This window comes from Labrus mixtus, chromosome 22 (genome assembly GCF_963584025.1).
Source record: "Labrus mixtus chromosome 22, fLabMix1.1, whole genome shotgun sequence".
Classification (NCBI taxonomy): Eukaryota; Metazoa; Chordata; class Actinopteri; order Labriformes; family Labridae; genus Labrus; species Labrus mixtus.
The window spans coordinates 6,407,665-6,421,118 of record NC_083633.1 but is presented as its reverse complement, the minus strand read 5'-3'; the positions used below and the strand labels follow the sequence as shown (position 1 = coordinate 6,421,118).

General features: G+C 40.0%; 1 protein-coding gene across 2 annotated transcripts; it reads left to right on the top strand.

Moving 5' to 3' along the window:
- Positions 1–956: 956 nt before the first annotated feature.
- LOC132956728 (plexin-C1-like) lies at positions 957–12,788 on the top strand. 2 transcript variants are annotated; one of them, XM_061030338.1, is made up of 14 exons: positions 957–2,167; positions 2,875–2,991; positions 6,169–6,303; positions 6,418–6,518; positions 7,850–7,955; positions 8,228–8,378; positions 8,502–8,604; positions 9,434–9,509; positions 9,657–9,698; positions 9,787–9,914; positions 10,196–10,375; positions 11,141–11,249; positions 12,306–12,494; positions 12,570–12,788. In XM_061030338.1, exons 1-14 carry the CDS (start codon positions 1,157–1,159, stop codon positions 12,768–12,770), a joined length of 2,649 nt encoding a protein of 882 aa, XP_060886321.1. In that variant the 5' UTR covers positions 957–1,156; the 3' UTR covers positions 12,771–12,788. The 2 variants fall into 2 exon arrangements, with proteins under 2 accessions (XP_060886321.1, XP_060886320.1); XM_061030337.1 differs by having other exon boundaries at positions 2,869–2,991.
- The last annotated feature ends 666 nt before the right edge of the window (positions 12,789–13,454 follow it).

The window sequence follows — 13,454 nt, the reverse complement described above, 5'->3', positions numbered from 1 at the left end:
TAAGCAATGTGAAATTTGAACTGTATCAATACTTTAAGTAGTCAAACTTTATATAGTTGGAAAACTAGTCACAGTCTTCCAAGATTATAACCATCTCTGGCATACATTTTAGCACAGAGGAGCAAAAGATTTAAGCTGAAACAGAAACACTTTCATTGGATCTAAGGCTTATCGATGGGATATGACCTCACTGCGCTCTCTGCCCCTCCTCTCTGCCTGGCACTGCCCGGACAGGTCTTCACCTGTGGCTTTAGTGGATACTGCAGTTAGCAGACCATGCTGCTGGAACTGCCGAGTCTTTGCACAAAGTATTTTTAATCTACGCAGCATTACATATCCACGGAATCATTTAGAACTCACGTTGCACCCTTGCACTTTCTGAGCAGAAGCAAACGGAGTGGGGAGGGGGAGCTGTGGAGACAGTCCTGTAGGAGGCGTGATGGGCCAGCTAGCTGTCATTATAATGAAAACAAACAATGGACCGCTGCCCCTGCTATGTGGACCGGTGATGAGCAGTTACATTAAAAAGAGAGTAGATAGGTTTAACTTCGGCTCCGATGGGGCAGGAATCTGTGCCAAGAATCATCTGTGGGTCAGACTCCGGACCAGAGCGGACCCCCACCCCTCCCTCGGTAATCCAGATTAACCAGTCCAGCCCTGATGGTGGCTGACTGCTTTTCTTTCTGGTATTCTGAAGAACAAAAAACAACTTCACAGAGCTGACACTAGATGTCATCACACAAAACACTATGGGCAATGTTGATTCGCCATAACACAGACCAATCAGAAGTACTCAAATGACACGAAAAGCTGATGAGTGAAGACGATAATGTCCTCACCATGTTTCCCTGATTGATGCTCCTCTGGATAACAAATTAAATCTGGAAGCTGTCATCACCCCCATGATTATTGGGCTGTGCGAACTAGATGAATGAATGCTAAATGCTAAATGATAGCACACATTATATTTACATATAGCGACATAATTACACTGTCGATTAGATTTCGGTTTCGGCGCGCGCCCTCCTACTTTTCGCACTTCTCTTTTTAACTAGGCGCACTGCGCTTTTACGCACGACTCCACTGACTTTCTGTAGCAGTGCAGAGTGTCATGAGGACCGTCAGTGTATGAGCGACAAGCTGCCATCTCTGCTCGATGATGATCCTCCTGCCTGCTCTGTTAATTCTTTGGGGAGAAGCGGCTCAGTGCCTGGAGGAGGATGGAAGATTTAACTTAAAGGGAGACCTCCGTCACTTCGCCGTGGCCAATGGCACGGTTTACATCGCTACTGAGGAGATGCTGTACCAACTAAACCACGACCTGACTCTGGTCCGGAGTCTGAGCCAGAGAGGATTCTTGGCACACATTCCTGGCACAAAAGACCTAAAGTTAACCCGATCTTCTGATAAGGGGAACGTTACGTTCAGTGTCAACGTGTTATTGCCGCATGTTGCAGACGAAAATGTGATAGTTTGCGGTGTTATTGATAAGGGGTGCGGTTATTGTGAACTGTTGGACTTCAAGAACATTGCCAATGTTCTGTACTGGGAAGAAACCGAGGTAGGTTCTTTGTGGCGCAGCAGTGCGTCCGTGAGCCTCCTGGTGAGTGTGGAGACTCGGACCCGGGCAGAGACTTACATTCTCACCGCCGTGCAGCAATACAAGAAAGAGCCGACAAAGACAGGCTGCCCAGCTTTGTCAGATGCAGTGAACCTTTGTAACACGAATAACAATCAACCAGGACTAATATTTTCTATTAATAGCGAAGAGATAGGAAGTCCTAAAATCATACGGGAAGACGATGTGGAGTTTGTGGATGGATTTCAGATTAATTCCATCATCTATCTTTTCTCCAATCTGCCCTCAAAAGACAGAAACAACAAAGTGCGTCTCCTTTGGCTTGAAGGCAAAGGAGGTAAACTTCAGACTCTGAAGTCGCTCCGGGGCGCAACTCTCAGAGTCTCTGATGGAGAGAAAGGACTCAGACTGATCGCCTCCTCGGTGATCCCGGGCGGTCCGCCGGTGCTCTGGTGCGGCGTGTTCAGTGTGGACGGAGGACAAACCAACACCGAATTGGTGCTGTTCGACATCAGCCCTGATCTCACCAGAGAGCAAGATATGGACCCGGACTTCTGCTCTGACTGTGGTGATCAGAAAGAGGAGGAGGTTCGTCATAATGTACAAAAAGTTTCAATAGAGCATAAGAAGTTGTCTCAACACAGAGCTAGTATTTCCAGGTTTATCACACCACACTGAAACAATCTTCCATTTCAAGTGCAAGCAATCTCACGTCCAGAATCAAAAAGAACCCGCATAATCATTAATTGGAATCCTTATTGAAATAAATGAGCAAGCTCTAAAAAGCTAGAGAAACAAATGCACGGAGGAAAAGAAGCTCACTTTGTTGCATCATATTTACTACTAATAATCTTAGGGGAAGTTTCTGCATCTAAAAACATTTTCATAATCAAGTAAAAAGTATTGACAGTTAATTCAAAGTGCAATCTTGTCTGGTTGTCAGTTCTTTTTCGAAAGGAACAAGGCATTGCTGACTTATTTCAAAATGAAAAAAAAAATAATTGAACGTGTCAGGAAATTGTCCTGACTGTTTTTGCAGATTCATATCACCCATTTAGATATTAATTCATTTTAGATGAGTCTGAGTAATGTTATATGTCTTTAAAAAATATATATATATCAATATATATATATATATATATATATATATTTATCAATATATATAATAATAATATAGTATAAAATAAAAACAACCCGATGAACGGAAGCTGACATTAATGAGTCGTAATTGGCCGTTATTATAAACACTGTTGTGATATCTGATGAGGTATTTGTTGACTCTTTTAAAGCCAAAGACACTGAAGCCGAAGAAGGTGATCTTCAAGCAGAACTACATGACTTCTGTGCTGGCGGTGACACAGAAAAACTGGATGGTTTTCTTCATCGGGACGGGAGATGGGCAGCTCATTAAGGTGAGTGTAAAAAGTGAACATTCACTATCTCAGGAAATTACTTTGAAAGAAGAAGAGTCTGGAAGCCAACATTACTGCAGACTGGGAGAAGTTAAACGACAGCAAAGAGGGCAGAGAGGGGAATCTAGTTCAGTTCAATAATGATGCTTCAATCAATCAAGCTTTGTTTCTATAGCACCTTTCATACAAATCAAACGCAATTCAAAGGGCTTTACAGCAGCTGATGAATGAGGGAAAAAACACTAAATAGTGACAAAACATGGTAAAACTTAAAATGGATTTAGAAGTAGAGACTAATGCTCACCAAGAGGAATAATAAAAAAATATATGAAGAATAAAAAGGTAAAGAGTGAATAATAAAAATAGTTAAGAAAATAAAAGATTAAAGAAACAAATACAAATAGTGATACGACTAAGAAATAAAACCATTAGCCTACATAAAAGCCAGACTGAGTAGGTATGTTTTTTTAACACTACTTTTAAAAGTATTAATAGTTCCAGATCCTCGGCAGACCGTCCCAGCGCCTTATAGCGTAGTGGCTGAAAGCAGTGTCACCTAAAATCTTTGTTTTTCTCTGTGGAATAATTTAAAGAGAAGAGCTGGAGGATCTTTAGTTCATAAACTAAAAACATCTCTGAGACGTAGTCCAGTGCAAGGCCATGCAGTGCTTAATAAACTAATACAATCCTTTTTAAAATCACAGGAATTAATTGGAGCTGAATGAATATTCTTTGGTAGACCATAAAGGAGAGCATTACAGTAAAATAAATATAGGAATGAATTCAATACCAAGAAAACTCTTCATCAATGTTTTCAGAAAATCCTTAAGAGCTGCTTAAAGTTGGGTTTTCTTCTGGGTCAGGCCCATAGATACAGCAAATTGGATGGACAGGCCTGGCTTGGGTCCGGTCAGCCTGGATATTTCGGGCCCAATCGAAGCTCTAATTTGACATTGTGGTGCAGTATTGTTTTCTAACTAGTATTCGAGACATTGATATCAGTGAGGACTGTATTTTAAAGATTTTTATTTTTGGGCTTTTTGTGCATTTAATGGAGAGATAGGACAGTGGATAGAGTTGGAAATCAGAGAGAGAAAAAGTGAGGAATGACATGCGGGAGAGGAGCCACAGGCGGGATTTGAATCTGGACCGCCCGCTTGGAAGACTACAGCCTCCATACATGGGGCTCGCACACTAACCAATGTACCACCAAGGAGTGGATTTTGTGCTAAACATGCTTGCAATGGATTCAGAATCCTAAAAAAATCCTAGTTTGACCCCTCACACACATTTTCAATTTTTCACCAATAATGTTCTGGGTACCCCAACCCTGAGCAGCTCCCACAGATTTCCTGAGCCTCGATGCCAAACACAAACTATGTTCTGCTGTAATAAATATTGCGTTGATGTCGCTGGACTTGGAGCCATTTTCTTTTTCTTACACGTTTTCTACACTTCATGGTGTCGGAGGTGAACAAGCGTTTCGCTGAGGCTGAAAGTCACCAATTAACAAATGCTTTAATTGTATGATTAGAATAAAAGACAAAAAAGGTACTTGCAATTTTTTTTTTAAATATACAACATTACAGTAGACAACATCAATAATTATGTTTTGTTTGAGATTATTATATTATGTTTTAATATTGCTGTTCAAGGTCATAGAAACTTTGACTCAGGTTATTCTACCTGCCCTGGGATCAGTGCATTAGAGAGAGAGAGAGAGAGAGAGAGAGAGAAAGAGAGACTTTAGATCTGTGTGTGTCAGGCCACAGCACCGTTTGCACTCGTTAAGGTTCATTACAGATAAAACCTGCTCACATGAATATGTTGTCACAAACACACAGAGTGTCTTTGATGCAAAGACCGAAGTCATCTTCAGGTATTTTAGTGTTAGGCATTATAAAATTATAACATGTTTCCAAACCAACAGACTTGAGTTGATCCTTCAGCGTTGCGCACTGCAGTCTGATCAGCTCTGTGTGGAGTTCACCTTCTTCAACTAAGTAAACTCAGTTAAACCACTTTTGATATGAGTCTGGCAGTCCGTTCTTCTACGTGTCCGCACTATCGTGATCTAACTCTGTCACTGACTTTTTATGCGCCATGAATCTGTGCCATGATGTGCATGATATCGTATTTGGATAAGAATGAAATGTTCAGTAATAGTTATATTTTTACGGTCTGATGAAAGCTGGTGATAAAGGTGCAACAGCAGGCTACTGCATTTAGAAGTGATGTCGCGCTGAAACTTTTAGGTGATCAACACAACACGTTCACCTCTGGGTGACCTAAAAATGAACCATCTGTAATTAAAATCAGTTAATATTCATTTTAATTTACTGTTTTTACAATAACCAGAGGTAAAACTAGTCGGTCGATGCATCAGGCTAAACGCCGGTGTCCGCAACCTACACTTAGTCTGGATGTGAGGAGACGGTCTGGGCCATTACGCATGGCGGAGATGATTGTTTTTTATTTGCACGAGCTGCTCTTTGTGGCTCACTCCATAGGAAGCTTTGTTATTATTACTCAAACTTTTGTTTTACATCAGTGAAGACAGGAGAAACTGGTAAGAAGTGTGGACAGAGCTGAAGACCGTCAGGATGCGCGCGCAGTGCAGCGGTGTGTCTGTCGTTAAGTCCCGTAGCTCTGATACGACTCTGGCAACTTGTGAGCAAATAAAACTAAAGAAATATCGCTCCTTCGATCTCTATTGAAAACCTGCATTCTGTGTCACCTCTCTCAGGTGTTCAGTCTGTTTTCTGATGTGATGTATTACCAGCGTAAAGCAGGAGCAGCTCGTGATACTCCCTGCTGAGAAGATAGTTCAAAGTGCCCCGTTTAATTAATATTCGTATCATTTTACATAGGTTTTAATACAATTCGGGGAAAATACGTAGCCTATTACAAATATTTAATTTATAAAAAATCTCAAAATATTTTTCAATACATTTCCTCCTTCTTCCCAAAACGGATGAAACTTGCTGTCGGGCCGGATACGGCAACAGATGTCTGACATCCCTGCTTTAACCAGACATTCATGCTAATGCAACTGTACTTCAAAAAAAAAAAAGACCACAGCCGCCGCTAACTGTGCCTGCAAATAACTTTCCAAATATATCCGTCAGCAGAGCAGCTTAGTCTCACAGAAAGATACAACTATGTGTTCACTTTCAGCTTGCTGTGGACAAGAAGTACCAGACCACGTGTTCCAGAGTGCTCTACAAAACCAGTGACGACCGCAAAGTGTTTCAGACATTACATCTAGATCAGGTGGATCTTAAACATGTGTACGTGCCATTTCAAAACCAGGTAGGTTTATTTGTCTTTTGGATTTATTTGCGGTACCTTTTTTTGACATATGCATGCTATATTATAAAGTGTTGCTAAGTTGCTTTGTATTGTGTTGTGTTTTCTTTTTAATAGATAAATCGTGTTCCAGTGTCAAAGTGCAGCACTTACAAAACATTGCAGGACTGTTGGTCTGCGCAGGATCCGTACTGTGTTTGGTGCGGATCTGACAAAAGGTCAGAGAAACAACATCTGCAGTTGACGTTGTAGCATGTCCTGGACATGCAAAAAGGGGTGAATAACTTTACTATAGCTAACGGAAGCTCACCTCCCATTAGTTAACTAGACTACTCTTTCCTAGAACTAAGTGAGAGCTCGCTCCCTACCAGCCGATATTCTGCCCTTTCTAGTACCTGGTACCCCTAGTACCTGGAGCTATGTAAAATTACTCCACTAACACCCTTTGGAGGACAGATGGACAAGTTATAATCACAGCCCTAGGATTATCTGCCTAACATTAATTTCTAGAATAATTGAATTCAAGAATAACCCCTGGTATAGGACACTAGATTCGCCCCCTGAGAGGGAATAACTATGAACTCCCCTCGCTAGGATGTTAGGTGTGTATGAGGTGTGTAGTAAAAGTCAGTAGAAGTGTGCCGTGGTGTTACTGCTCAAGCTTACCTTCCGAGGTTCACGGGGTCCTTAAGGGAGACTCCGGTCTTTGTGGTGTAAATGATTTCAGTCAGAAAATGATTTCAAAAAGTTTCCGAAAATGTAATAAAAACTTCAAATGATAAAATAAATGCAAATACAAAACAGTAAAAGTAAAAATATAAAAATGTAAAAAGTAAAAGCAAAACACAAAGACCAAAGAGAGTGTAGACACTTGAGGTTTTAAAAGATCTTGGTCTCAGAGACTAAGTCCCAAAATGTGGATTCAAAAGTCAGAGTGACGTGGAGTCCTTTAGAAAAGCAAAAAATAACTTCTGTAAAGATTCTGTAAGACCTCAACAAAGCATATTCGCAGAAACGAGATACATCCACAGTTGATACCAAGTTCAACCAAGTTCATGTGTGGTTTTGATGTCAAGGCATACAAGGTAACACAAGTGATACTAAGTTCATATGTGGTTCTAGTTCGAAGACCGTGAACCAGGCAGATTCGCAAATACGCTATACGCCTACGAGCTGGTATGTGGTTTTGCTCAAATTATGGCACACTCATCCTGACCTCTCAGGTGCGTAGGCACCGCAGGTGTGTGTAGGATTGACAGGAAATATTAATAAAGCCAAAAACCAAAAGTCATAGCGACTATATGACATATGTATATATAAGTGATATCAAAAGAAAAAGTAAATATGTGAAGTAAATGATAAATTGATTAAATGATAATAAAAGAAAAAGTAAATATATGAAGTAAATTATAAATTGATTAAATGATAATAAAAGAAAAAGTAATTATATGATAAAACAAATTCAACAATTGCATAACTCTTTCTGATCTTTCAACAACGTCTTCATGCAAATAAACACTTGTTTAAAACTTAATTTTTCTCCTCCTAGCTGTACGTTTGAAGATGACTGCAAAGACTCAGACTGGCTGTCCATTCCTGATGATTCTCAACAGAAGATGGTTTCATACAAAGTTGCACAGGAAAACACTGGACAGGTGCAGGCTATATACAAGTTTTGAACTATTATCAGTTTTCTTTTGAAGGTTCTCAGTCGTCCAGGTCATGGTAACTTGAAGTATAATCCAAAAGGCAGCTGGACTTAGTGGAAGTTCTCACGACATTTCACCTTCACTCTGAAAGATTGGTCCAAAGAAAATCCTTTCAGAGAAGAGGTGAAACATCTTCCAGAACTTTAACCAAGTACAGTTGCTTTTTGGATGAAATTTTGAATTCCTGTTTCATACTCTCATATCTGGACTTTTCTCAGATCACACTTACCATCCAGATGCATCTGTCGGTGGGCAAGAGTGCACTTTCTAACTTCATCTGTCAATTAGAACATTTTAAAATGAAAAACCATGAACTACAATTCCCACAGTGCACCTTCATACTTGAAAATACTACATTTCCTGCTCAAGGTAAGCAATTTTATTATTCTAAGATAACCAAGGGAATTGAAGTATTTCAAATCAAGGACAGTCAAGAATTTCATGAAATTAAAAAGGTTAAATATTCCCTGTATTTATTTTTTAACTTAACAGGACTGCCTATTAAACTTAAGGTTGGACTTGGGACGTCAGAACTGTTAGAACGGCTGAACCTTCTCAACTGCACCAAAATTAGTGGACCACCAACATCTGTCTTGTAAGTCTACTATTCATTTTCTACAAATCTTAGTAGAAAATAAGGGATAAGAAAGAATAGCTAAACTTGTCATGCCCCTATTTTGCAAAGACTGAAATGAACCAAAAAATGATGGAAAACAGATAGTTTCCTTATGATGAGCTATCTAGAGAGGAAGTCTGAAAACCAATGTTTTTCCTTCAAATTTGGGGGATTTCCTGTTATATTTTGGTATATCTGAGGCAGGGATGAGTTTTGCACTTGAATAAGTCGGCAGTTCACAGACTAGTCTCCTTAGAAACCTCTGCTATAAGGTTCAACATGATTACCCATCAGGTGCACACAATTTGTCCAAAGGGGTGCCTCAAGGGTCAGTGCTCGGTCCCCTTCTCTTCTCAATATACACCACCACACTTGGTGCAAATATCTGCTCTCATGGTTTCTCATACCATTGCTATGCTGACGATACTTAGCTCTTCCTGTCATTCCTGCCAGATGACTTCACAGTCCCAGCAAGAATTTTGTCATGCCTTGTTAATGTCTCGAAATGTATGAATGAACACCACCTTCAACTCTAGCTAACATTTAAGGTTCACATGGCCTTGATTTCCTCAACATGATCCTTTCCAGTTGCCCTGTACTGCATCAGGAAGATCCGACCCTGTTAGAGATAAGCTGCAACTTCCTGTGTTGAAAAATGAAGTGAAAGAGTTCAGAAATACCTGTTGGTGTGTTGTTAAAAGATCAGGTTAACTTAAGGTTAAGTTTTAACAAAAACAATGACATTTCCCCTTAACCGGACCAAGTAGCGCTGTGCCTAAGAAAACTACATGAACTGTTTTGTCTTCAGGTGTCGGCAGTGCATTGATGCTGGGTGTAGCTGGACCACAAACGGATGTTCCTGGGCCAATAAAGGAGTAGGAAATGTAATTATTTTTATTTTTATTTACTGTTATAATCCTTAAGCTTCATTTTTGTACTGTTTCATGTTTTTGAACTTTGTTAGCTTAATCCCTTTCCAACGCATGTCATGGAAACCTGCCTAAACATATTCTACTCACCTTCTCCTGCAGGACGGTGTTTGCCAGATGATGGAGTCATGGATGAACTTCTCAGTGAGTCTGAACCGTAACTCTCACACACTGTTTTCCCTCGTTTTCACCTCATTCACATAATAATAATTTAGTGCACATTTCATTTCAGAGACCACAGATCTCCTCCATCACTCCCAGTGTTGTGTCCTTCTACGGCAGAAACAATGCAGTGTTGAAGGGTTTTAACCTCAGTTCTGTGATCAGAGTGAGGTTCCAGGCAGACTGCACACCACAAGAGTGAGTTATTTCTAACACTCTTAACATTTCATTTAACAATTCAATAGCTTATTTCACACATGCAATTTCTAGAAAACTGAATTGTTTTCAGACAATTTAATTTGGATGGATGCAATCTGTAGACACCAACTTTTACATTTAAAATGGGTGTTAAATTATTTTGTGGCAGATTTTGGTGCAATGCTTCTTACTATGATGTTTTAAAAAAGTTTCCCATGCAGACAAGTGAATATTGATGTACGACTAACAACTGTTGTTTCTCTCTCTGTTATTTTATTCAGGTTTCCTGTTTGGGACAACACTGGTGAAAATCTGACCTTTCACATTCCCAGTGCAGAAAATAAAGGAGTAGTCAAAGTATGCCTTCTCCTCCCAGATGGCAGTTGCCATGGCAGCGCCAAAATCACCTACCGATCGGCACCATCCTGCACGAGTATTTCACCCAAAAGCACTTGGATAAGGTATGACTGTTTTAAAACAGTGTTTCCTAACCTTTGTTGCTTGGAGCCTGGCCACTTGTATCTTAGCCTCACCTCTGAGATCTTTGGCGCCCCTTCTAGGGGGGCCCGGACACCCAGTTGGGAACAAATGTTTTAGGACTACAAAAATGATAACAAATGCAGATACACAGACTTTGATTACCAAGCCTTATTTGTGGACAAAACATGACTGGTTAAGTTAAATACATCAAAAAACATTTGAAGACAATTCAAACACACAAACATTTGATACTGACTCCTGTAACATTACAAATACTCTCCACAGTTCTGGTTTTCATGTGTTCATGGCAGATTTTGTCATGTTTCCAATTAATTGATATGTAAAAATTGACCTGAGGGCCACGTTGAGGGTTGATGGGGGCTGCATGTGGCCCCCGGTCCATCAATTGCCCACCCCTGCTCTAGAGCATTTTTGTTCATTTATACCTAAAACATTAAAAAAAAAATTCACTCATTTCCATCTAAACTATTTTCAGTTATTTTGCACGCTTTGCTACCATAATTGTGCTCGTGGCAGTATGTCTTTTCTAAACCAGTCCGGATCGTTATGTCTTTAGTAAAAAATCTATCTTTAAGGACCCATATTAATAATTTGTTGGAATCCCAGATTTATGTGGAAGCGATAGATGCTTGTTCCATAACCATATGAGGCCATCATGGTAAGAACCCTCCCTGGTATCCAATGTGCACTAAAATCGTTCTTGTTTGCTGCTCTGTGTCTCATAGTGGAAACCGGAAGATCAAATTAATGGGATCTCTCCTGGAGCTTGTGGAAGCTATCAAACACAGCAAAGTCGTGCAGGAAGTCAGACTGCCCAGTAACAACACCTATCAGGTCTGTGGACACTATTTTTACATTACTCATGTCACATCATATCATGCTGCCTGATTCAACCTCATTTCCTAAAAGGTTTTGTCACTTCTCAAACTGGAGCAGCTGTGGTCAGGGTTTTGATCCCCAGCTTCTGCAGCCACATGTCCAATGTGTCCTTGGGCATGACATTTAACCCCAAGTTTCTCCCACTGCTTTGTCAGCAGCGTATAAACGTGTAAGAATTGGATCATTTACTTCTGATGGACTCTTTACTCAGCAGCCTCTACCATCAGTGTGTGAATGTGTAGGTGTGACCTGTGGTGTAAAAGTGCTTTGAGTAGTCAGAAGACTAGAAAACGGCTATACAAGCTCAAGTCCATTTACCATTTAATGTTTAGAAATTAGTCCATGCATTGATTTCAACCAGGTTAGACTGCTGCAATGCTCTGTATGCCGGGCTATCCAAACAATCAATGAGACAACTCCAACTTATTCCAAATTCAGCAGCCAGAGTCCTGACACACACACACAAGCTAATTTGAAAATATGACTCCCGTCCTCAATCTCCATTGGCTCCCCGTGCTATACAGAATCACCTTTAAAATCCTGTTATTAGTCCATAAAGCACTTAAGGGTTCAGCTCCCAAGTATCCGTTTGACTTGTTCACAGACTTCAACCCTACCAGGGCCCTCAGGTCATCAAGTGAAGATCTGTTAGTCGTACCAAGAATTAAATCATTTAGTGTAATTGCTATGTGATGTCTCTGATGTGCATTGGATGTGTGCTTTTTAAAAGTTAGATTTCTGTATCTGTATCATGATTGTTGAAGTACCTGTTTGTTTCTTGAATTCCTGTGTTTATATCATCAGTGTAAAGCACATTGAGCTTCCCTGTAATGGAATGTGCTTTATGTATTTTATTCTATTCAACAGAACATTGCATTAGATGAGTAAACTTGAAGTCACTTAAATGTAGACACATTTTCATGATGTAACATTGCATTGCTCAGTTATCAAGCTTGTCTAGTCACAACATGCAGCACACAGTTTATATATTAAATGAATATCTTTTAACAGGCTCTACAGACTCTCACCTATGACTCGCCTGCAGCTACAAACGCTTACTCAACTTTTTCGAGCACTTTGTCTCTGAAAGTAGCAAATGAAACCTTGCCCTGTTCCACAACAATAACCTACTACCCAGACCCTGAGTTTACAAGCTTCTCTTCTACACTGACAGGGAACAATGTCCGCATCACCATACAGGTAATTTTAGCACAAATGTTATAAACTAGGAAATCGACAGTTTGAAATCCGCTCATGTCTTTGTTTTCATTTCAGAAAAAGGCAGACAAACTAGGGATGAACATAACAGAGTTGTCTGTGTGGGGCATTCATGAAGAAAACCGACACCCCTGCATCATGGTGGACCAAGAAACCAATGATGAGACTGAGATTGAATTTTTCACCTGTGAGATCCGAAACACTCGCATTACAAAATTTCGGGAGTTAGAGGTAAAACTTTCAGCCATACAACACTAAGCATGACATTATTATGCAAAAATGAAATGCAAATGTTATTGTGGTAAATGTAGTTGTACAGAAGACCTCAGAAGAATATGTGTTGCCTTTATGTTCTTTTCAAATATGTGTGTGATTATTCCTTTATCCCAGATAGCGTTTGGAGACACAATGGTGAACCTTAAATTGGTAACAACGTTGTACATTGTGATGCTGCTACGCCTTGTGCTGATACCTGTCGTTCTAATTGGTAAGTACACAAAGTGTGGGGAAGTGATTTGACCTATGCAGTCACAGGAATGTTTTTTTTTTTTTAATCTAGTTCATGTATGCTTGGTTTTTTGTTCAGCTTTAATAGTGATCATCTGCTGGAGCGAACAGAAGAAGTTCACCTAGAAGAATAAGATGGTTGTGGAGGACCTTGAGCTGAGACAAGGTCAGTGTACAACTTTCACAAACAGGATAACTGTAGTCTGCAGAGAAAATGGTTTTATATGAAAATTTTAAAAAATGAGTGTGTGTGGAATATGAAAGAGGTTTACTTAGTGTAGCACACAGTTATTGTTTCCTCTTTTTTTTGTAGTTGTCCTTCCAAATCCATCATCATCTGATCACTATCAACTGTGGGCTGGAAAAAAAGGATCATACCAAGTTCCTTCTACTCTCTCCTACACTGGAGCAAAGATCATCTGCATGGTGTCAGAC